This window comes from Eleutherodactylus coqui, chromosome 5, assembly GCF_035609145.1.
Source record: "Eleutherodactylus coqui strain aEleCoq1 chromosome 5, aEleCoq1.hap1, whole genome shotgun sequence".
Classification (NCBI taxonomy): Eukaryota; Metazoa; Chordata; class Amphibia; order Anura; family Eleutherodactylidae; genus Eleutherodactylus; species Eleutherodactylus coqui.
This window is the reverse complement of record NC_089841.1, coordinates 1887224-1911065: the sequence shown is the minus strand read 5'-3', so window position 1 is coordinate 1911065 and position 23842 is coordinate 1887224. Positions and strand designations below refer to the sequence as shown.

Sequence of the window (23842 nt, the reverse complement as noted above, 5' to 3'; positions counted from 1 at the left end):
CCTGGGGCACTGGTTAATAAGCCACTTGGGGAGAGGCAGGGGCTGCGATAGGTGGTAGCTTGTCTGTTGGTGGACCGCCACCTGGATACCATTAAGCAAGTATGAGCTCTATGTTAAACAAATGTTTCAGGGGTACCCCTTTATTCTTGGTAAACCAATCTTTGTATTAGTATGCGCTGCTGCATTGTGGAGATGTGTACAAGTGCTGGCACCTGAGTCCCCTTTATGCCCACGTTTGCGGCTCCTGACAATTTTGTGACGGTCATGGCACGGGATTGGAAGGATGATTGTTTGCAATTTATCATCAGTCCTCAACAGCATTGTGGGCTATCATCCACACTTCCAAAGAGGGTCGCTGCCCTTCCCTGCAACCCCTCTGCAGTGTGTGCCTCCGGTTCCTCCTCATCTAGTATGCGCATAGACATGAGGTTGGTGTGGCTATGAAGTGAGCGTGTGGCATGTGGGCAGCTGAACGCTGCGCAGGGAAAATTTTGGGTGCGCTGTGGATGCAGGGTTGTGCGGGGGTTTGGGCAGCATTGCCAGAGTGTAAACCAGGAGAAGAGGCAGCGGCGTCACCCGCAGGCAGTGAATGTCCTTGGTTGCAGGTAGTGTGGTGCTTAGCTAAGATGTGCCAGCGCATGTGCCTTGCTAATGAGGTTTGTCGAAAGTAAATTGTTAGGGGGGTGACGCCAGACTCTTGCCCCCATTTTGGCTTAATAGTGGGACCTGGGACCCTCAGATGCACCCATGCATGCTGCCCCTGCCCTTCCCTATCCGTTTCTGTGGTGTTTCCATGACTTTCTGATGTTTTCTGTTGTTTGACAAGTCATCCCCTATGCGGAGCATCGGTCCCAAACAAAAATGCTCGGGTCGCCCATTGACTTCAATGGGGTTTGTTACTCGAAACGAGCCCTCGAGCATTGCGGAAAGTTCGACTAGAGCAACGAGCACCCGAGCATTTTGGTGCTCACTCATCTCTATTGCTTAGTCCCTGTTGGATGTAGTGGAGCTTTTTGGTCAGGCATGTTCGATCTTCTTTTTGCACACGTTTCACATTCTAGGCATCATGTTTCCTTATCCCGTCTCATTCGTATCTAGTAGAACCTTCTGTGGATAGTGCATTCTATTTTATGTCCGGACTGATCATGATACACCGCTAGAATAAAGTACGCATGTCTTCTAGGGATTAGGATCTGGTCCACTCTGTTTCCTGTCATAGGCTTGCTTGTTCCTTGGTATATGAGGCCTCTTTTTACAAATAACCTCTTCCGTTGTCTTCATAATCTATGGATTTCAGGATCTTTCCTCTATTGATCCTTGAGGGAAGGGTACCAGGAACTCGTGGATCTCTTCCATTGTTCTGCTATCTGAACGGTGGTGTTGGTGGCTCGGATTGCATTTTGTTGGACATTAGTGGTGCAGAAATTGGGCATTCCAATCTCTTCCCATTTATCTTCTTCTGGAGAAGAATCTGTAGCCGTGGGCAATCGGGATAAGGGATCAGCATTTCCATTTTTCTTGCCTGATCTATATTTAGTGGTGATATTGAAGTTGGACAACCATGAGGTCCACCTCTGCTCAAGCGCTCCCAACTCAGCAGAATTCAAGTCAGCCAAGAGGTTGTTATCTGTGTAAGCCACAAAAGCAGCAGCAGCTAGATAGTCCCTCCATTTTTCAGTGATGGCCCACACGAAGGCTAGGAATTCCCGCTGGAAGGAGCTGAAGATTTGATCATTTCCCCCCCTCTTTGAGTGAGCGACTTGCGAAGGAAATGACTCTCTCTTTGTCATCTTGTACTCGGCCTAAGACTGCCCCTAATCCCTTTAGGCTTGCATCCCTGTACAGCCAAAAAGGTTTACTATCATCTGGACATCCCAGTATTGGAGGGGGAATGAGTTAACTCTTGAGTAGCTGAAATGCATCTTCCTGTTCTTGTTGGCAATGAACATAAATGGCTCTTTCCATCTTTTCTTTGGAGCACCCCCTAATCATTTCCTCTAGGGGCTCTGCTATTCCTGCAAAATTTGGTATAAAGCGTCTGTAGTATCCTGCGAATCGAGGAAGCTTCTCACATCCTTTATAGTTTGAGGTGTTGGCCAATTCTGTATGATGTCTGTCTTTTCAGGGTCCGGTCTAATGCCTTCAGACCTCACTATGTGGCCTAAATAGCGCACTTGGGTTTGGAGTAGGCGGCACTTGCAAGGTTTAATTTTCAATCCATGCTTGATTAGGATTTCAAACACTTCCACCGGGTGCTGCAAAGGTTCCTCAGATGTTTTTATATGGACATTGTCCAAATAAAAAAGGAGTGTTTCGAAATTCTTATGCCCAAAGAATCTTTCCATGAGGCGTTGAAACAAGCCAGCAGCTTTACAAAGTCCAAATGGCATGTTAGTGAACTCGAAAAGTCCCATAGGGGTAGTGAAGGCTGTTTCTCTCTGTCTTCTTGAACCATTGGCACTTGCAGGTAACCACTTGTAAATCTGACCACCAGGGGGCGTGGGGTTCAGAAGGTGATCTCTGCTGATATTGTGTGGCTTGTTGCTCTTCCACACTAGATGGGGTAAGAACATCTGCGTGTAGACATGAAATTTGCCCCCCTGGATGATACTTTTTAGGTTGTACTGGGGATTCTCCCGTATTTAGTATGCAAACGGGTATTCTTCCAGCTGAGACAGTTGCTTCACTTCTGGCCGCCATGATGAAAGTTTGCTCTTCTAGCTGAATCGGTTCTACAAGGGCTTGATAATCTTGATATTGATATTTGTTCCAGTTAGATGAGATGAAACAAGCTCCGCCCCTGATATATATTCTCATTAGATGAGATCTGCATATCTTTACATTGTATGCAGCAGACACATTTTTGGGATGGGGGTTGTAGATGGTAACGGCTCTATATACTAGAGGTCGTGAGCCAAATGTCCTACAGGTTCTGTGGTATATGGCCTACATATCAGAGCGTTCCTGCTACACACAAGGGAACAGACCACAGAGCACTGGCTCGGGGTCTGACCTGCAGTACTGCACACATCCTGTGGACAGGAGGCGCTGTGTCTGGGGTCTGACCTGCAATACCGCACACATCAGAGCTGTCTCTGGAACTGACCTGCAATACTGCACACATTCTGTGGACAGGATGGGGGGTGGTGGGTGGGGGGCGCTGATTCTGACTTGCAGTACCGCACGCATCCTGTGGACCAGTGGCGCTGTATCTTGGGGGTACAGTCAGAAGTAAGTTACCCAGGTGTGGTCACTCAGGCAGACCTAGGGGGTGGAGTTAACCAGTGACTGACAGCAGTGATGTGCTGTGATGTAGTGGGAGGGGATGAGCTCATGAGAATCCACCCCAAAATGCTCACGTGGCCTTGTTGCTGGTCTCCATCACAGATGTCACTCATTGCAGTAAATGAACAATTTGTCATTATACAACAGGAAGAGCAGACCCCCCCATATGAGCGGACCCCCCATATGAGCGGACCCCCATAGGAGCGGACCCCCCATAGGAGCGGACCCCCCATATGAGCCGACTCCACCGCAGATTTCTTCCACTGATATTGAACCAGGTTTGTACGTTGCTGCAGCCAGAATTCCACCCCTATTCCACTATGTGGTGACCTGGAGGATCCTACAGGGTAGTCAAAAGAGTTAACAGGTTCCTGCGATCTATGAGCCTCTAGGGGACTTAGGAGGGGCCCCACCTGAGATAGAAACTACTATTCCTGGAATATCTACCCCAGCAACAGCTTACTGATTGGAAGACAGGATAGGCAGGAGATAACAGGCCTGTGATTGGTCATTGGTTGCTTAGCAGCACTAGAGCCCGCATGGGAAAATAATTTCAAGTGTGCATAAACTGCAGGAGTCAGTTGTCAGTTGGAGATTGGGAGCAGAGGAGGGCAGATGCAAAGACAAGAGCAGGAGAGGGATGTAGTGCGGTGAGACAGCGAGGGCATCATCAGAAGAGACAGAGGGAGGAAGCACGGAGAGCAGTGGAGTCTCTCCTCCATCAGAGCCAGCAGAAAGAGAGGTCATCATAATAGTGTTACCTCCCCTTGTGCAGTTAACTAACAGTGGGTGATAATCTACCCTGCAGGAGCCCCTCCAGCCTGTCGCTGACGGCCCGGACACAGGAAAGGGAAATAATGTATCCAAATAACCTTCACCCTAAGAGAAGAAGCTGACACTGTCAATGTGGATACAATGTAACGGTGGTTGTTATCATTGCTCCCAAATCCACCAGAGTGAACTGTCTCTATGACCTGACATTACATAGTAAACTGCAGGCCTCCAGCTTACTGGCATCCAATTGGACGGGTCTCGTTATATCATTACCATCAGTAAGGTCTTTCTCATATAAAGGCACTGGCGTCACAGATATCAGCAGTCCGTACCTAAACTATGCAGAGACTCTTACCAACCGCGTGCTGAGCATGTCGCCATAGCTGTCAGAGCAGCTGTCACTGTGACCAAGTGTAAACTGACAGCACCCACTCCAGCTACCTCCGGAGCACCCAGTATAATGCCTGTACAATGTGATGTGTCCTCTGTGGTCACCGCTGACACATTGTCACTGATGAACTGAAACGGTGGCCGCTCAGCTCCAGGCGCAAAAGACAGGACAGAGACAATGGCTGCCAAAAACTGGTTTATTGAGATGGTGATTATACCCGAGGTCCACGGTGGGAAGACACGGAGAGTGGACAGAAGAGAGGTGAGAGGACACAGAGAGTGGACAGAAGAGAAGCGAGAGGACACAGAGAGCCAACAGAAGAGAAGTGAGAGGACACAGAGAGTGGACAGAAGAGAAATGAGGGGACACGGAGAGCAGACAAAAGAGAAGCGAGAGGACACAGAGAGCGGACAGAAGAGAGGTAAGAGGACACGGAGAGCCGACAGAAGAGAGGTGGGAGGACACGGAGAGCGGACAGAAGAGAAATGAGAGGACATGGAGAGCGGACAGAAGAGACGTGAGAGGACACAGAGAGTGGACAGAAGAGAAATGAGGGGACATGGAGAGCGGACAGAAGAGACGTGAGAGGACACAGAGAGTGGACAGAAGAGAAATGAGGGGACACGGAGAGCAGACAAAAGAGAAGCGAGAGGACATGGAGAGTGGACAGAAGAGAGGTGAGAGGACACAGAGAGCAGACAGAAGAGACGTGAGAGGACACAGAGAGTGGACAGAAGAGAAATGAGGGGACACGGAGAGCAGACAAAAGAGAAGCGAGAGGACATGGAGAGTGGACAGAAGAGAGGTGGGAGGACACGGAGAGCGGACAGAAGAGAAGTGAGAGGACACGGAGAGTGGACAGAAGAGAGGTGAGAGGACACAGAGAGCAGACAGAAGAGTGGTGAGAGGACACAGAGAGCAGACAAAAGAGAAGCGAGAGGACATGGAAAGGGGCCAGAAGAGAGGTGAGAGGACACAGAGAGTGGACAGAAGACAAGTGAGAGGACACGGAGAGTGGACAGAAGACAGGTGAGAGGACACGGAGAGCAGACAGAAGAGAAGTGAGAGGACACGGAGAGTGGATAGAAGAGAAGCGAGAGGACACAGAGAGCGGACAGAAGAGAAGCGAGAGGACACAGAGAGCGGACAGAAGAGAAGCGAGAGGACATGGAGAGCGGACAGAAGAGAAGTGAGAGGACACGGAGAGCGGACAGAAGAGAAGTGAGAGGACACGGAGAGCGGACAGAAGAGAAGTGAGAGGACACGGAGAGCGGACAGAAGAGAAGTGAGAGGACACGGAGAGCGGACAGAAGAGAAGTGAGAGGACACGGAGAGCGGACAGAAGAGAAGTGAGAGGACACGGAGAGTGGACAGAAGAGAAGCGAGAGGACACGGAGAGTGGACAGAAGAGAAGTGAGAGGACACGGAGAGTGGACAGAAGAGAGGTGAGAGGACACGGAGAGTGGACAGAAGAGAGGTGAGAGGACACGGAGAGTGGACAGAAGAGAGGTGAGAACACACAAAGAGTGGACAAAAGAAAATCAAGCGGACGCGGAGAGTGGACACAAGAGAGGTAGGAGGACACGAGAGGTGAAAGGACATGGAGAGCAGACAGAAGAGAGGTGAGAGGACACAGAAATGTAATTCCTTTCCCTTCTTACTTCCTGGTCACACTGACCCCAGTCCTGGAAGCTGAGGTGTGGGCTTCTATATGCAGAGCTGATGTAGCCAGAAGAAGGTAGTCACTGACTACCAGGAATGTGTCTCTACAGGGTCATTAGTGATGTACAGTGATTACTGTGGTTGTCATACTATACCTCCTACCAGCAGAGGGTCCTGCATACAGCAGCCCAGATCTCTGCTTCCTGGCCCTGTATGAGGGATAAGGAGCACCAGACAGTGCTTGACGTGTTTCTGGGGGTGCAGGGTGCTCTATGGTGTGAGGAGGGGTTTAATGGATGGAAGGATCTGCTCAGTGATGGGGATAAACTGTACCCGGGAAGCGACTACGTGGAGTGGCCATGTTACTGGCCCCTTCCTCCATCTTACTGGCAACCCCCAGAAAACAGCGACACTTGCCCTCCATACACTTTGCTCAGCATGACTTCCAGCTCTGGAATGTCCATGGTCACCGTATCATAGGGACTTGTATTGTGGCCTAATCTTCCTTCTGCCCTCCTACTTCCATCTGATTTCACACAACAGAAGGCACTCCAGTAATAGGTAGGGACGTTGACGCGGTTCCGTAGCCACACGCCCTCCCAGGGATGGGACCCGGAGATGATGACCCCACTCAGGACGTGGGTTTGTTCACAAGAGGTCAGAATCTTGTCTCGCAAAAACGTCTCGTACCGATTCCAGGTCCCGCTGTTGAATGTTGCCTCCTGGGGCGCCATGTTGGTGTAGGTGAAGGTAGAGAGCTGAGACACACCGCTGTGGTGCGAGCTGGGGTTCACATGACCGCGGCTATAACCAGAGTTCCGATAATCATCGTTGACCGCTTGACTCTCCAGCACGTCTTCCATGTTCAGCTGCATTGTTTTGTTGGAGGGTTGCAGCATTTCCTTCTCGGAGATTCCAGCCAACTAGAGAGAACGCAATGAAAGCAATAAGATGCGTATCACCGCACCATCATCCCCTATACTTCCTATCACCGGCCCATCATCCCCTATGCTTCCTATCACCGGCCCATCATCCCCTCTGCTTCCTATCACCGCACCATCATCCCCTATACTTCCTATCACCGCGCCATCATCCCCTATACTTCCTATCACCGCACCATCATCCCCTCTGCTTCCTATCACCGCACCATCATCCCCTCTGCTTCCTATCACAGCACCATCATCCCCTCTGCTTCCTATCACCGCACCACCATCCCCTATACTTCCTATCACCGCACCATCATCCCCTCTGCTTCCTATCACCGCACCATCATCCCCTCTGCTTCCTATCACAGCACCATCATCCCCTCTGCTTCCTATCACCGCACCACCATCCCCTCTGCTTCCTATCACCGCACCATCATCCCCTATACTTCCTATCACCGCACCATCATCCCCTATACTTCCTATCACCGCACCATCATCCCCTATGCTTCCTATCACCGGACCATCATCCCCTATACTTCCTATCACCGGACCATCATCCCCTATATTTCCTATCACCGCACCATCATCCCCTATGCTTCCTATCACAGCATCATCATCCCCTATACTTCCTATCACCGGATCACCATCATCCCCTATACTTCCTATCACCGCACCATCATCCCCTATACTTCCTATCACCGCACCATCATCCCATATGCTTCCTATCACCGCACCATCATCCCCTCTGCTTCCTATCACCGCACCATCATCCCCTATGCTTCCTATCACCGCACCATCATCCCCTCTGCTTCCTATCACCGCACCATCATCCCCTATACTTCCTATCACCGCACCATCATCCTCTATGCTTCCTATCACCGCACTATGATCCCCTCTGCTTCCTATCACCGGACCATCATCCCCTATGCTTCCTATCACCGCACCATCATCCCCTATGCTTCCTATCACCGGACCATCATCCCCTATACTTCCTATCACTGCACCATCATCCCCTATGCTTCCTATCACCGCACCATCATCCCCTCTGCTTCCTATCACCGCACTATGATCCCCTCTGCTTCCTATCACCGGACCATCATCCCCTCTGCTTCCTATCACCGGACTATCATCCCCTATGCTTCCTATCACCGGACCATCATCCCCTATGCTTCCTATCACCGGCCCATCATCCCCTGTGCTTCCTATCACCGCACCATCATCCCCTCTGCTTCCTATCACCGGCCCATCATCCCCTGTGCTTCCTATCACCGCACCATCATCCCCTCTGCTTCCTATCACCGCACCATCATCCCCTCTGCTTCCTATCACCGCACCACCATCCCCTCTGCTTCCTATCACCAGACCATCATCCCCTATACTTCCTATCACCGCACCATCATCCCCTCTGCTTCCTATCACCGGACCATCATCCCATATCCTTCCTATCACCGGACCATCATCCTCTCTACTTCCTATCACCGCACCATCATCCCCTATACTTCCTATCACATCACCATCATCCCCTCTGCTTCCTATCACCACACTATCATCCCCTCTGTTTCCTATCACCGCACCATCATCCCCTATGCTTCCTATCACCGGACCATGATCCCCTCTGCTTCCTATCACCGCACCATCATCCCCTATACTTCCTATCACCGCACCATCATCCCCTATGCTTCCTATCACCGGACCATCATCCCCTATACTTCCTATCACCGCACCATCATCCCCTATACTTCCTATCACCGCACCATCATCCCCTATGCTTCCTATCACAGCACCATCATCCCCTATGCTTCCTATCACCGGAACATCATCCCCTATACTTCCTATCACCGCACCATCATCCCCTATGCTTCCTATCACCGGAACATCATCCCCTATACTTCCTATCACCGCACCACCATCCCCTCTGCTTCCTATCACAGCACCATCATCCCCTATGCTTCCTATCACCGGACCATCATCCCCTCTGCTTCCTATCACCGGACCATCGTCCCCTATGCTTCCTATCACCGGACCATCATCCCCTATGCTTCCTATCACCGGACCATCATCCCCTCTGCTTCCTATCACCGGACCATCATCCCCTATGCTTCCTATCACCGGACCATCATCCCCTATGCTTCCTATCACCGGACCATCATCCCCTATGCTTCCTATCACCGGACCATCATCCCCTCTGCTTCCTATCACCGGACCATCATCCCCTCTGCTTCCTATCACCGGACCATCATCCCCTATGCTTCCTATCACCGGACCATCATCCCCTATGCTTCCTATCACCGGACCATCATCCCCTCTGCTTCCTATCACCGGACCATCATCCCCTCTGCTTCCTATCACCGGACCATCATCCCCTATGCTTCCTATCACCGGACCATCATCCCCTATGCTTCCTATCACCGGACCATCATCCCCTCTGCTTCCTATCACCGGACCATCATCCCCTATGCTTCCTATCACCGGACCATCATCCCCTATGCTTTCTATCTGTTAAGAAAATTGTAGATCAATGTATCAGTTAATTATTCTATATTGCATTGTAGAGCATGATACTAGTATGAGTAGTGAAGGGGTTAAACTAAACCCTTCTATAGGCCTCCATGTCTTCTCAGGAAAATAGATTAAAGATGAGAGTCTGCTAGACCCCCCATGTATGCATATCTATAGACAGGAAACTATAAGACTACAGGGGGTAGGACTGTAAGGCATTACATGCATTCCTTTCTCCTGAATTCATAACGGTCTCATTGTATGTAATAGATACACCTTAAGAGGTGTAACTTATGTTAATCATTTTTGTTTCAGCCTATTATGTATTGGAGGTATATACTTTTGCTGTGATGTCATTTATGCTATATATGCTCTGACCACCTTAGAATAAATAAGAAATCACTTGATCCCGCACAAGCTGGTGTAATTTGTGTTTCTCCTGGGCTCAGACTTCTGCACGAGATCTGGGATCGTCTTCTCTTTGATAAACACATAAATTCTCCTTACATTTTTGGTCCTTCGAGCCGGAATCACTCACTGCAGAGGGAGAGGACAGCCTGGCTGTGAAAAGGTGGGTCTGAAGTACTCTCCGATCAGTAAAAGACCTCCGTCTTGCTTAGACGTAATTAGAGGCCAGTCGGGCATCCTGTCTGAAACAGTGACGTTTTTCCGAACTAGCCGGAGAATTTGGAAGCCTCCCAGATAACGTGTAGTAAGTATAACAATGGTTAAACTTTTCTTCTCTCTTCTTCTTCTTCTGTATACTTTAGTGTTAGTAGAATTTACAATGTGTATTGTAAATGAGAGGCAATCATAGACGAATAGGTTGTCAAGGGACAATAGCAGTAGTCTATGTGAGACCATAGCCATTGTGAGAAGGCTACAGGAAAGAATTAACTCCGTGCGACACGTAAAAAGTGGTTAGATGACGTCATGGGACACAGGGGTGTCCAGGAACTTTACTTCTTATCTTTCTATTACTTTCTCTTTGATATTGTGTTATAGAGTAACTAAGAATATAAAGAGGGCGGCCGCCTACTAACATAATGTACTATTTGTATTGTTGTCTTATATTGCATGAAGCGAATGCGTGAGGAGGAGATGGTAGATCCCTTCTATAGTATAATCAGAAGGGAATAGGAGGTTATATAATGAGGTACATGGTTACCCTGAGGATGGGACCATTGCAGGAGGTTATATAATGAGATACATGGTTACCCTGAGGATGGGATCCTTGGAGGAGGTTATATAATGAGGTACATGGTTACCCTGAGGATGGGATCATTGGAGGAGGTTATATAATGAGGTACATGGTTACCCTGAGGATGGGATCCTTGCAGGAGGTTATATAATGAGGTACATGGTTACCCTGAGGATGGGATCATTGGAGGAGGTTATATAATGAGATATATGGTTACCCTTAGGATGGGATCCTTGGAGGAGGTTATATAATGAGGTACATGGTTACCCTGAGGATGGGACCATTGCAGGATGTTATATAATGAGATACATAGTTACCCTGAGGATGGGACCATTGCAGGAGGTTATATAATGAGGTACATGGTTACCCTGAGGATGGGATCCTTGCAGGAGGTTATATAATGAGGTACATGGTTACCCTGAGGATGGGACCATTGCAGGAGGTTATATAATGAGGTACATGGTTACCCTGAGGATGGGATCATTGGAGGAGGTTATATAATGAGGTACATGGTTACCCTGAGGATGGGACCATTGGAGGAGGTTATATAATGAGGTACATGGTTACCCTGAGGATGGGATCCTTGCAGGAGGTTATATAATGAGGTACATGGTTACCCTGAGGATGGGACCATTGCAGGAGGTTATATAATGAGATACATGGTTACCCTGAGGATGGGATCCTTGGAGGAGGTTATATAATGAGGTACATGGTTACCCTGAGGATGGGATCATTGGAGGAGGTTATATAATGAGGTACATGGTTACCCTGAGGATGGGATCCTTGCAGGAGGTTATATAATGAGGTACATGGTTACCCTGAGGATGGGATCATTGGAGGAGGTTATATAATGAGATATATGGTTACTCTTAGGATGGGATCCTTGGAGGAGGTTATATAATGAGGTACATGGTTACCCTGAGGATGGGACCATTGCAGGATGTTATATAATGAGATACATAGTTACCCTGAGGATGGGACCATTGCAGGAGGTTATATAATGAGGTACATGGTTACCCTGAGGATGGGATCCTTGCAGGAGGTTATATAATGAGGTACATGGTTACCCTGAGGATGGGATCCTTGCAGGAGGTTATATAATGAGGTACATGGTTACCCTGAGGATGGGATCATTGGAGGAGGTTATATAATGAGGTACATGGTTACCCTGAGGATGGGATCCTTGGGGGAGGTTATATAATGAGGTACATGGTTACCCTGAGGATGGGACCATTGCAGGAGGTTATATAATGAGATACATGGTTACCCTGAGGATGGGATCATTGGAGGAGGTTATATAATGAGGTACATGGTTACCCTGAGGATGGGATCCTTGCAGGAGGTTATATAATGAGGTACATGGTTACCCTGAGGATGGGATCATTGGAGGAGGTTATATAATGAGATATATGGTTACCCTTAGGATGGGATCCTTGGAGGAGGTTATATAATGAGGTACATGGTTACCCTGAGGATGGGACCATTGCAGGATGTTATATAATGAGATACATAGTTACCCTGAGGATGGGACCATTGCAGGAGGTTATATAATGAGGTACATGGTTACCCTGAGGATGGGATCCTTGCAGGAGGTTATATAATGAGGTACATGGTTACCCTGAGGATGGGACCATTGCAGGAGGTTATATAATGAGGTACATGGTTACCCTGAGGATGGGATCATTGGAGGAGGTTATATAATGAGGTACATGGTTACCCTGAGGATGGGACCATTGGAGGAGGTTATATAATGAGGTACATGGTTACCCTGAGGATGGGATCCTTGCAGGAGGTTATATAATGAGGTACATGGTTACCCTGAGGATGGGATCCTTGCAGGAGGTTATATAATGAGGTACATGGTTACCCTGAGGATGGGATCCTTGCAGGAGGTTATATAATGAGGTACATGGTTACCCTGAGGATGGGACCATTGGAGGAGGTTATATAATGAGGTACATGGTTACCCTGAGGATGGGATCATTGCAGGAGGTTATATAATGAGGTACATGGTTACCCTGAGGATGGGATCCTTGCAGGAGGTTATATAATGAGATACATGGTTACCCTGAGGATGGGATCATTGCAGGAGGTTATATAATGAGGTACATGGTTACCCTGAGGATGGGACCATTGGAGGAGGTTATATAATGAGGTACATGGTTACCATGAGGATGGGATCCTTGGAGGAGGTTATATAATGAGGTACATGGTTACCCTGAGGATGGGACCATTGGAGGAGGTTATATAGGGAGGTACATGGTTACCCTGAGGATGGGACCATTGGAGGAGGTTATATAGGGAGGTACATGGTTACCCTGAGGATGGGACCATTGGAGGAGGTTATATAATGAGGTACATGGTTACCCTGAGGATGGGATCATTGCAGGAGGTTATATAATGAGGTACAAGGTTACCCTGAGGATGGGATCATTGGAGGAGGTTATATGATGAGGTACATGGTTACCCTGAGAATGGGATCATTGCAGGATGTTATATGATGAGGTACATGGTTACCCTGAGGATGGGATCATTGGAGGAGGTTATATAATGAGGTACATGGTTACCCTGAGGATGGGATCATTGGAGGAGGTTATATAATGAGGTACATGGTTACCCTGAGGATGGGATCATTGGAGGAGGTTATATAATGAGGTACATGGTTACCCTGAGGATGGGACCATTGGAGGAGGTTATATAGTGAGGTACATGGTTACCCTGAGAATGGGATCATTGCAGGATGTTATATGATGAGGTACATGGTTACCCTGAGGATGGGACCATTGGAGGAGGTTATATAATGAGGTACATGGTTACCCTGAGGATGGGATCATTGCAGGATGTTATATAATGAGATACATGGTTACCCTGAGGATGGGATCATTGCAGGAGGTTATATAATGAGGTACATGGTTACCCTGAGGATGGGATCCTTGCAGGAGGTTATATAATGAGATACATGGTTACCCTGAGGATGGGATCATTGCAGGAGGTTATATAATGAGGTACATGGTTACCCTGAGGATGGGACCATTGGAGGAGGTTATATAATGAGGTACATGGTTACCATGAGGATGGGATCCTTGGAGGAGGTTATATAATGAGGTACATGGTTACCCTGAGGATGGGACCATTGGAGGAGGTTATATAGGGAGGTACATGGTTACCCTGAGGATGGGACCATTGGAGGAGGTTATATAATGAGGTACATGGTTACCATGAGGATGGGATCCTTGGAGGAGGTTATATAATGAGGTACATGGTTACCCTGAGGATGGGACCATTGGAGGAGGTTATATAGGGAGGTACATGGTTACCCTGAGGATGGGACCATTGGAGGAGGTTATATAGGGAGGTACATGGTTACCCTGAGGATGGGACCATTGGAGGAGGTTATATAATGAGGTACATGGTTACCCTGAGGATGGGATCATTGCAGGAGGTTATATAATGAGGTACAAGGTTACCCTGAGGATGGGATCATTGGAGGAGGTTATATGATGAGGTACATGGTTACCCTGAGAATGGGATCATTGCAGGATGTTATATGATGAGGTACATGGTTACCCTGAGGATGGGATCATTGGAGGAGGTTATATAATGAGGTACATGGTTACCCTGAGGATGGGATCATTGGAGGAGGTTATATAATGAGGTACATGGTTACCCTGAGGATGGGACCATTGGAGGAGGTTATATAGTGAGGTACATGGTTACCCTGAGGATGGGACCATTGGAGGAGGTTATATAGGGAGGTACATGGTTACCCTGAGGATGGGACCATTGGAGGAGGTTATATAGGGAGGTACATGGTTACCCTGAGGATGGGACCATTGGAGGAGGTTATATAATGAGGTACATGGTTACCCTGAGGATGGGATCATTGCAGGAGGTTATATAATGAGGTACAAGGTTACCCTGAGGATGGGATCATTGGAGGAGGTTATATGATGAGGTACATGGTTACCCTGAGAATGGGATCATTGCAGGATGTTATATGATGAGGTACATGGTTACCCTGAGGATGGGATCATTGGAGGAGGTTATATAATGAGGTACATGGTTACCCTGAGGATGGGATCATTGGAGGAGGTTATATAATGAGGTACATGGTTACCCTGAGGATGGGACCATTGGAGGAGGTTATATAGTGAGGTACATGGTTACCCTGAGAATGGGATCATTGCAGGATGTTATATGATGAGGTACATGGTTACCCTGAGGATGGGACCATTGGAGGAGGTTATATAATGAGGTACATGGTTACCCTGAGGATGGGATCATTGCAGGATGTTATATGATGAGGTACATGGTTACCCTGAGGATGGGATCATTGGAGGAGGTTATATAATGAGGTACATGGTTACCCTGAGGATGGGATCATTGGAGGAGGTTATATAATGAGGTACATGGTTACCCTGAGGATGGGATCATTGGAGGAGGTTATATAATGAGGTACATGGTTACCCTGAGGATGGGACCATTGGAGGAGGTTATATAGTGAGGTACATGGTTACCCTGAGAATGGGATCATTGCAGGATGTTATATGATGAGGTACATGGTTACCCTGAGGATGGGACCATTGGAGGAGGTTATATAATGAGGTACATGGTTACCCTGAGGATGGGATCATTGCAGGATGTTATATAATGAGATACATGGTTACCCTGAGGATGGGATCATTGCAGGAGGTTATATAATGAGGTACATGGTTACCCTGAGGATGGGATCCTTGCAGGAGGTTATATAATGAGATACATGGTTACCCTGAGGATGGGATCATTGCAGGAGGTTATATAATGAGGTACATGGTTACCCTGAGGATGGGATCCTTGCAGGAGGTTATATAATGAGGTACATGGTTACCCTGAGGATGGGACCATTGGAGGAGGTTATATAATGAGGTACATGGTTACCCTGAGGATGGGATCATTGCAGGAGGTTATATAATGAGGTACATGGTTACCCTGAGGATGGGATCCTTGCAGGAGGTTATATAATGAGATACATGGTTACCCTGAGGATGGGACCATTGGAGGAGGTTATATAATGAGGTACATGGTTACCATGAGGATGGGATCCTTGGAGGAGGTTATATAATGAGGTACATGGTTACCCTGAGGATGGGACCATTGGAGGAGGTTATATAGGGAGGTACATGGTTACCCTGAGGATGGGACCATTGGAGGAGGTTATATAATGAGGTACATGGTTACCCTGAGGATGGGATCATTGCAGGAGGTTATATAATGAGGTACAAGGTTACCCTGAGGATGGGATCATTGGAGGAGGTTATATGATGAGGTACATGGTTACCCTGAGAATGGGATCATTGCAGGATGTTATATGATGAGGTACATGGTTACCCTGAGGATGGGATCATTGGAGGAGGTTATATAATGAGGTACATGGTTACCCTGAGGATGGGATCATTGGAGGAGGTTATATAATGAGGTACATGGTTACCCTGAGGATGGGACCATTGGAGGAGGTTATATAGTGAGGTACATGGTTACCCTGAGGATGGGATCATTGCAGGATGTTATATGATGAGGTACATGGTTACCCTGAGGATGGGACCATTGGAGGAGGTTATATAATGAGGTACATGGTTACCCTGAGGATGGGATCATTGCAGGATGTTATATAATGAGATACATGGTTACCCTGAGGATGGGACCATTGGAGGAGGTTATATAATGAGGTACATAGTTACCCTGAGGATGGGATCCTTGCAGGAGGTTATATAATGAGATACATGGTTACCCTGAGGATGGGATCATTGCAGGAGGTTATATAATGAGGTACATGGTTACCCTGAGGATGGGACCATTGGAGGAGGTTATATAATGAGGTACATGGTTACCCTGAGGATGGGATCATTGCAGGAGGTTATATAATGAGATATATGGTTACCCTTAGGATGGGATCATTGGAGGAGGTTATATAATGAGATACATGGTTACCCTGAGGATGGGATCCTTGCAGGATGTTATATGATGAGGTACATGGTTACCCTGAGGATGGGATCATTGCAGGAGGTTATATAATGAGGTACATGGTTACCCTGAGGATGGGATCATTGCAGGATGTTTTGCAATATGCAAAACATGCAGAAAAGTGTTACAAAGAAAAGGGTGAGAAAGTGAGGTTTTTTTATATGGGGAGAAGAATGTGATATGATGGTTCAAGAAAGTCAGAGAGGTCATTGGACAGCGAGAGGATGTGAAAGTAGAGACAGAGGAAGAAGCAGAGGTGGGATGCAGCTCGGGGATTTAAATGTGTGTTTGAATAATGGAAGTCTAGTGATTTTGCCCGAGAGTGCCCTGAGAAACAATGTTGTCAGCCACCTTGGGGAAAAATGACTAGGAGGGTGTATGTACAACACTAGGAGGGGTAGATGCACAACACTTGGAGGGGTGGATGCACAACACTTGGAGGGGTGGATGTACAACACTTGGAGGATCTCATGGCAATCTCCACTGCCTGAGATAGATCTCCAGGTGAATGGGCGGATGATTACTTTCCTGGTGGGCTCAGGAGCCACCAGGACATTAATACATCCCAATATGTACCCAATGTAAAATGTAGTAATAGTCATATCCTGGTAAGAGGGGTTAATGGCCGGACCCACAGGGAATCCCTCTCTGAACCAGTTATAACAGACCTAGAGACAAATAAGCCTGTGAATGTCAGATTATATAGTCCCGAATATGTCCAGTAAATGTGTTGAGATGAGATCTTATGATAGAATTAGGTATACCTTCACCAGGTACCTCAGGGCTGCTGTGAATCTCCAACAATTGTCTCCCAGGCTATGTCAATACACTTAGCCCAGTTCCAGCCTCCTAGAGGTAGTCAGCGACTACTGTATGTTGGTAGCCAGCAGCAGACAGTGGAGAGAATTGTGGGGGGACACAGTCGTACTCTTGAGGTTTATTTATGAGCAAGGCCATAAAGTAAACAGGTAGAAACTCCAATACGGTCAGCAAACGGTTAAATATTTGGGGTATAACCTGTCAGATGAAGGTAGGCAAGCAATTCTGGAGGTCCCAAAACCTTGAGCAAATGATGTACTTTTTGGGAATGACAATGTTACGTGTGCTGCTGGGATTTGTTGTTCTATTGTGTTTCCAGCAGCACAGCACTCACAGGGTTAATGATTGAGCTGGCTGGGTGTGGTACGGTCTGCTAGCCAATCCCCTGGTCAGTCTATATGGCCCCTCAGGCGAGCAGTCATGAATGCTTGTCTGGTGAGGTTTGCAGTGTGACTTGGTTCATGTCCATTTGTACGTTTATATTCTGTCAGTTTTGTGTTAGCTTGCTGTGTGTCCTGCTATCGGTGTCCTGTCGCAGCGTGCGGTGTGAACGGTGTCCGGTTCTGCTGGACTCCTGGTTAGTGTAGGGACTAGCAGTATAACCAGGAGCCGTGAAGTGGCCTGCCAGCTTTCAACATCTTGTACAACATGTCAACTAATACCTGGTATTTATATTCAGCTTCCAATCTGGTACTAGTGGTTGTATGTTGTATGCAGTGTATTCTGGGTCTGTCATGTGGCATGTGAATGCGTCCTGTTCTGGTGTGTGGCTCCTAGGATCAGCTAGGGCCCAGATCCGAAGACCGCTGGGCTGCCCTTATTAGGGCAATGTCCCCGCTTAGGTAGGGCCATTTCTACCTCCGGTTAGCACAGGGTCAGTTGCCTGAAACCGGTGTGAGTCCCGTGTGACCCTGGTGATACCCGTGTGCGTCCCCTTTGGTCATGATCATGTGGGTTCCGTGTTTTGCCTGCCCACACGATCGTAACAGACAAACTTCTACAGCTCCTGGATCCCAAATTCTGCATCTCTGACAGCGCTTCTTACCAGAATCATCTATGATGACCCTCTGGCTGCAGCCGGCAGGATCCAGTGAGATGGGCCTCTGAGGAAGCCTTTGTCAGGTTAAAACAGACTCTGGTGGGCACATCAGTCTGGGGGGCTGCTGAACTACAGCAAGCCCTTTGTGCTAACTGTTGACTCAGGAGAAGGATATATCACCTCTGTGTTAACTCAGGAACACGGTGGGAAGCAGACTAGATCCAGTGGCCGAGCGTTCCCAGCCTGTGTACAAGCGGTAGTCAGACCTTCTGCCACTATAGTGCTGTCCCCACACACACTGAGGACCGCACGCAGTTAGTTATACTCATATCTTAGTCCTTGTAGACCTCCCCCTGCAGGACACTACTGCTCACAGCCACACCTGACAACCTAGGGATGTACTACGCTCCATCCATCTACCTTCAGACGGTCCTCCATATGGGATGTACTACGCTCCATCCATCTGCCTTCAGACGGTCCTCCATATGGGATGTACTACGCTCCATCCATCTACCTTCAGACGGTCCTCCATATGGGATGTACTACGCTCCATCCATCTGCCTTCAGACGGTCCTCCATATGGGATGTACTACGCTCCATCCATCTACCTTCAGACGGTCCTCCATATGGGATGTACTACGCTCCATCCATCTGCCTTCAGACGGTCCTCCATATGGGATGTACTACGCTGCATCCATCTACCTTCAGACGGTCCTCCATATGGGATGTACTACGCTCCATCCATCTACCTTCAGACGGTCCTCCATATGGGATGTACTACGCTCCATCCATCTACCTTCAGACGGTCCTCCATATGGGATGTACTACACTCCATCCATCTACCTTACTGCCTATTTCTTCAGACGTTCCTCCATACAACTGTCTAGGAGAGATGGCACATGAGGTGTTACTCAGACCAGATCTGCAGGAGGTATCTCTTGTAGATGCTGAATACACTCTTTGTAGATGGACTGTACATCTCCGTTAAAAAAAAAAAGCTATCTTACCTAAATTGTTCTTCAGATGTGCAGCAGTTTTGAGCCATGGGCTGTGTCATGTCTCAGCAGGGGGGATGGTGGCACTCATATGGACAGTGTTCACAGCCTAGGGGTTTACAAACTACTGATGGTGGCACTCATATGGACAGTGTTCACAGCCTAGGGGTTTACAAACTACTGATGGTGGCACTCATATGGACAGTGTTCACAGCCTAGGGGTTTACAAAGTACTGATGGTGGCACTCATATGGACAGTGTTCACAGCCTAGGGGTTTACAAACTACTGATGGTGGCACTCATATGGACAGTGTTCACAGCCTAGGGGTTTACAAACTACTGATGGTGGCACTCATATGGACAGTGTTCACAGCCTAGGGGTTTACAAACTACTGATGGTGGCACTCATATGGACAGTGTTCACAGCCTAGGGGTTTACAAAGTACTGATGGTGGCACTCATATGGACAGTGTTCACAGCCTAGGGGTTTACAAACTACTGATGGTGGCACTCATATGGACAGTGTTCACAGCCTAGGGGTTTACAAACTACTGATGGTGGCACTCATATGGACAGTGTTCACAGCCTAGGGGTTTACAAACTACTCTAAAAAAAATTTTTTTGTCTTGTATTATTTGTGCTAAACAATGCAGAAGGGAGTATAAGACCAGGAGGGGGCGCCGTCCTACACCTCAGTATACCAACACATATATATGGACTACAGCTAAACACAATGTAGAGGGAGTATAAGACCAGGAGGGGGCGCCGTCCGACACCTCAGTATACCAACACATATATATGGACTACAGCTAAACACAAAGTACAGGGGATATAAGACCAGGAGGGGGCGCCGTCCTACACATGGGGGATGCTGGGAGAGCTCTGAGTGTAACTTCTATAGAAGGAGTGACGAGCGCCATACTGGTAGATCTGCTTCCTGACCTACTGACTGCAATCCCTGCTAGCCGTCATAAACCAGCCCTGCAGTCACACAGTTTCTGCCGTCACACGGCTAAATGTCTGACCATTGTTTATGTGTATAGCATCTCTCACTCTCTACCTCGCCGTACCGTGCACATCTCCACCCCGCCATACCGTGCACATCTCCACCCCGCCATACCGTGCACATCTCCACCCCGCCATACCGTGCACATCTCCACCCCCCATACCTGCACATCTCCAGCCCTTTACCTTCTGTATCCCCCCATTACTTGTAGTATGTAAGCTCGTTGGAGCAGGACCCTCACCCCATTACTTGTAGTATGTAAGCTCGTTGGAGCAGGACCCTCACCCCTATTGTTTCCACCAACTGATTACTATGTAACCGTGGTTCTGTAATGTTTGTACTTTTGTCTTTCTGTATCCCCCGTCTATGTAAGCGCTGCGGGATATGTTGGCGCTATACACAAAGATTATTATAGATGTGTGTCAGATGAGGGACTTGTTGGCATTGCACACAAAGGGGTAAGGCGTGGCTAGATGCTTGCCTGGCTTGATAGTACTCCTAGTCAGGCCACGTCCCTGGCGGCCATCTTAGTGCTAGTCATGGCCTGCGGCCATTTTAGTACCTGCTGTAATACCTTCGGCCGCCGCCCAGGCGCCATCTTGGCTCCTTACATCCCATAGCTGTACCTTCTACCTGGCATCCCAATGCTTGCACTTGTAGTACACAACACCAGTGATTAGGGCCTTCTCTGAACTGCATAGGAATAGTCAGCAGCCTCCATCACTGTCCTCTGTGTGCTGATTATATGTTGTCTATCTTATTAAGTGTGTGCTATAAGATGGGGTCAGTATGATGCTGCCGGATATTTAGTCATAGCAGAGGAATATGTACGGTCTCCTTCAGATAAGTGTCAGGTAGTGAGGGGACAGGTTGCTATGGGTGACGGTAGTGAGGGGACACGTTGCTATGGGTGATGGTAGGGAGGTGACAGGTTGCTATGGGTGATGGTCGTGAGGGGACAGGTTGCTATGGGTGACGGTAGTGAGGGGACACGTTGCTATGGGTGATGGTAGGGAGGGGACAGGTTGCTATGGGTGATGGTAGTGAGGGGACAGGTTGCTATGGGTGACAGTAGTGAGGTGACAGCTTGCTATGGGTGACGGTAGTGAGGGGACAGGTTGCTATGGGTGACGGTAGTGAGGGGACAGGTTGCTATGGGTGACGGTGTTGCTGACAAGGACCAGGGATAGGCAGCAGGACAGAAGGGATGATTACATGATACAGACAGTCCTGGGATCACACAGTGAAGGAATGAAGGTTTACAGTAGTATTAGATGAAGATGACAACGGCCTGAGTGCTGCTCTGTGCGGTGGGGTCAGCTCACAAATGGTTAAATCGTCTGTTACATGGGAGTGCTTCTTTCACCCTCGCCCCCACCTTTCAGCTTTAGAGTTCAGTGAGGGAGGGAGGGGGTATGTGACTGACTCTAGCCATGCTCTGCTTGCTTGATATGAATAGACCTGTAATGAAGATGATCAGGAATGAAGTTTAGTATAAACCTGTGTGAACAGGGAACGTCCATTCTTGCTGTTATTTGTGTACATGTCCGTTCTGTGATTGGTTTGCAGTGATTTTGATTGTTAAATGGTGTTTTCAATGTGATAATGTCATGTAAGATATAATAATAATGAAGTTGTTGATAATGTGAGAGCTGAGTGTCCCTATTAAGGGGAGGATATCACAAGGATGCTGCAGTTAGCTGTAGGAGTCCAGCCACAGCTAAAGCTCTGTTTATCTTACTCCATCACCTCTCCCTGATAAGAGAAATTCCTGAGGGGGGTTGTTAAGGTTGGAGGACCAAGCGACTGCAGATGATTGGAGCAGTAGTAGTTGGGTGAATCTTAATGTTATGCAGTAAATATTGTGTATAGAGAATGTTAATAATTATATGAGATGGGAAGACTTGACCCCACGATAGATAAAAGTTAATGACAAGTCCTCACGCTGTGATGAACGTAAGATGTGTGATTAAGCTTCTTCACTGTACCTACCCCCCACAGATAAGTGATCCATGTTATACATTGAGTTTGCTGTTTCCACCTGTGGGCAGGGACCAAATACCTGCTGTTGCCTCTGATCCTGGGGTCATGCTTGCTTCGCGCTACCTGGTAATGGGACTGAGGCAGACTACGGGAGACTGCCTGAGGGATGCTGTGCGGAGAGGAGAACCGTAAGGGCACGCTGTCTCTGGGATATGGCCTGAGCTACAGAGAGCACGCGCAGACGTGTGATGGTTGTGTGGTGACCGGGCCTAGAACAGGTGCCAGGTACAGCCCCTAACGGGATTGTGCTTGGTACAACTGATAATGCCTGTGTACCTCATGACCTCCGAGGGCAACAGCAAGGGCCGTGTCCGGAGAACTAGGAACACCTCTCCCAAAGGTTCCTCTGACCCATCGGGGTCCCAAGGGGGGTACCGGACGAGTGTAAGGCGAGAAATCGGATAGCTGCAGGGGGTTTGAGTCTCTTCTTGTATGGTGGGTAACAGTGAATAAAGATGTAGACTGGATTAATTACACATACTATAACCAACAGAGATTTGTTAATTATACAAGAGATGCAATCAAGGGCCTAGAGGGACAACTAGGACCTACCTCACTCATTGCATGGCAAAATAGAATGGCTCTTGTTATGTTACTAGCAGAGTTTGTAAAATGATTGGAGGATATTGTTGTACTATCATTCCTAATAACACGGCACCAGATGATACCTGAGCACTGGAAGGGTTAAATGCATAAAAAAAAGGAACCAGCTGATAACTCTGGCATAGACGATCCATTCACAGACTGGTTGGAAAACTTGTCCGGACACGGGTCACAAGTCATATACTCCACATTAGTGTCTGGGTCACACTGGTCACACGTCATATACTCCACACTAGTCTGTGACACACTGGTCACAAGTCATATACTCCACATTAGTCTCTATGTCGGTATTTGCCTCCATTCTAGTACTCTGCGGTTGTTGTTGTATTCCATGTATTCGAGGACTGTTACAAAACCTTATTAACACTTCCATCACTAAAACTATGTTCCAAAATATACAAGATGACGAAGAACAAGATGGCTTACTGGGTCAGGTGACCACCTCTGTCTGACAAGTGATGGGTAAAAGTTCTATGAAGGAAGCGCCATTTTTCTTTGATGATTTTGAAGTGTGACATTTTGATTCCAGTGTGTCCTGATTGTACCGGAGGATCGCTCTAATAACTGATGGACATTTCAATAAGTACGATTTTATATCA

The 23842-nt window shown here is 47.9% G+C and overlaps 1 protein-coding gene across 1 annotated transcript in view; it reads right to left on the bottom strand.

Moving 5' to 3' along the window:
- Positions 1-5870: 5870 nt before the first annotated feature.
- LOC136627206 (endonuclease domain-containing 1 protein-like) overlaps positions 5871-23842 on the bottom strand; it is a 30296-nt gene continuing 12324 nt past the window's right edge. Inside the window, exon 2 of the mRNA XM_066602135.1 lies at positions 5871-7035. Within this exon, the coding sequence (XP_066458232.1) occupies positions 6496-7035 (540 nt within the window). The 3' untranslated portion in view covers positions 5871-6495. The remainder of the gene's footprint in view (positions 7036-23842) is intronic.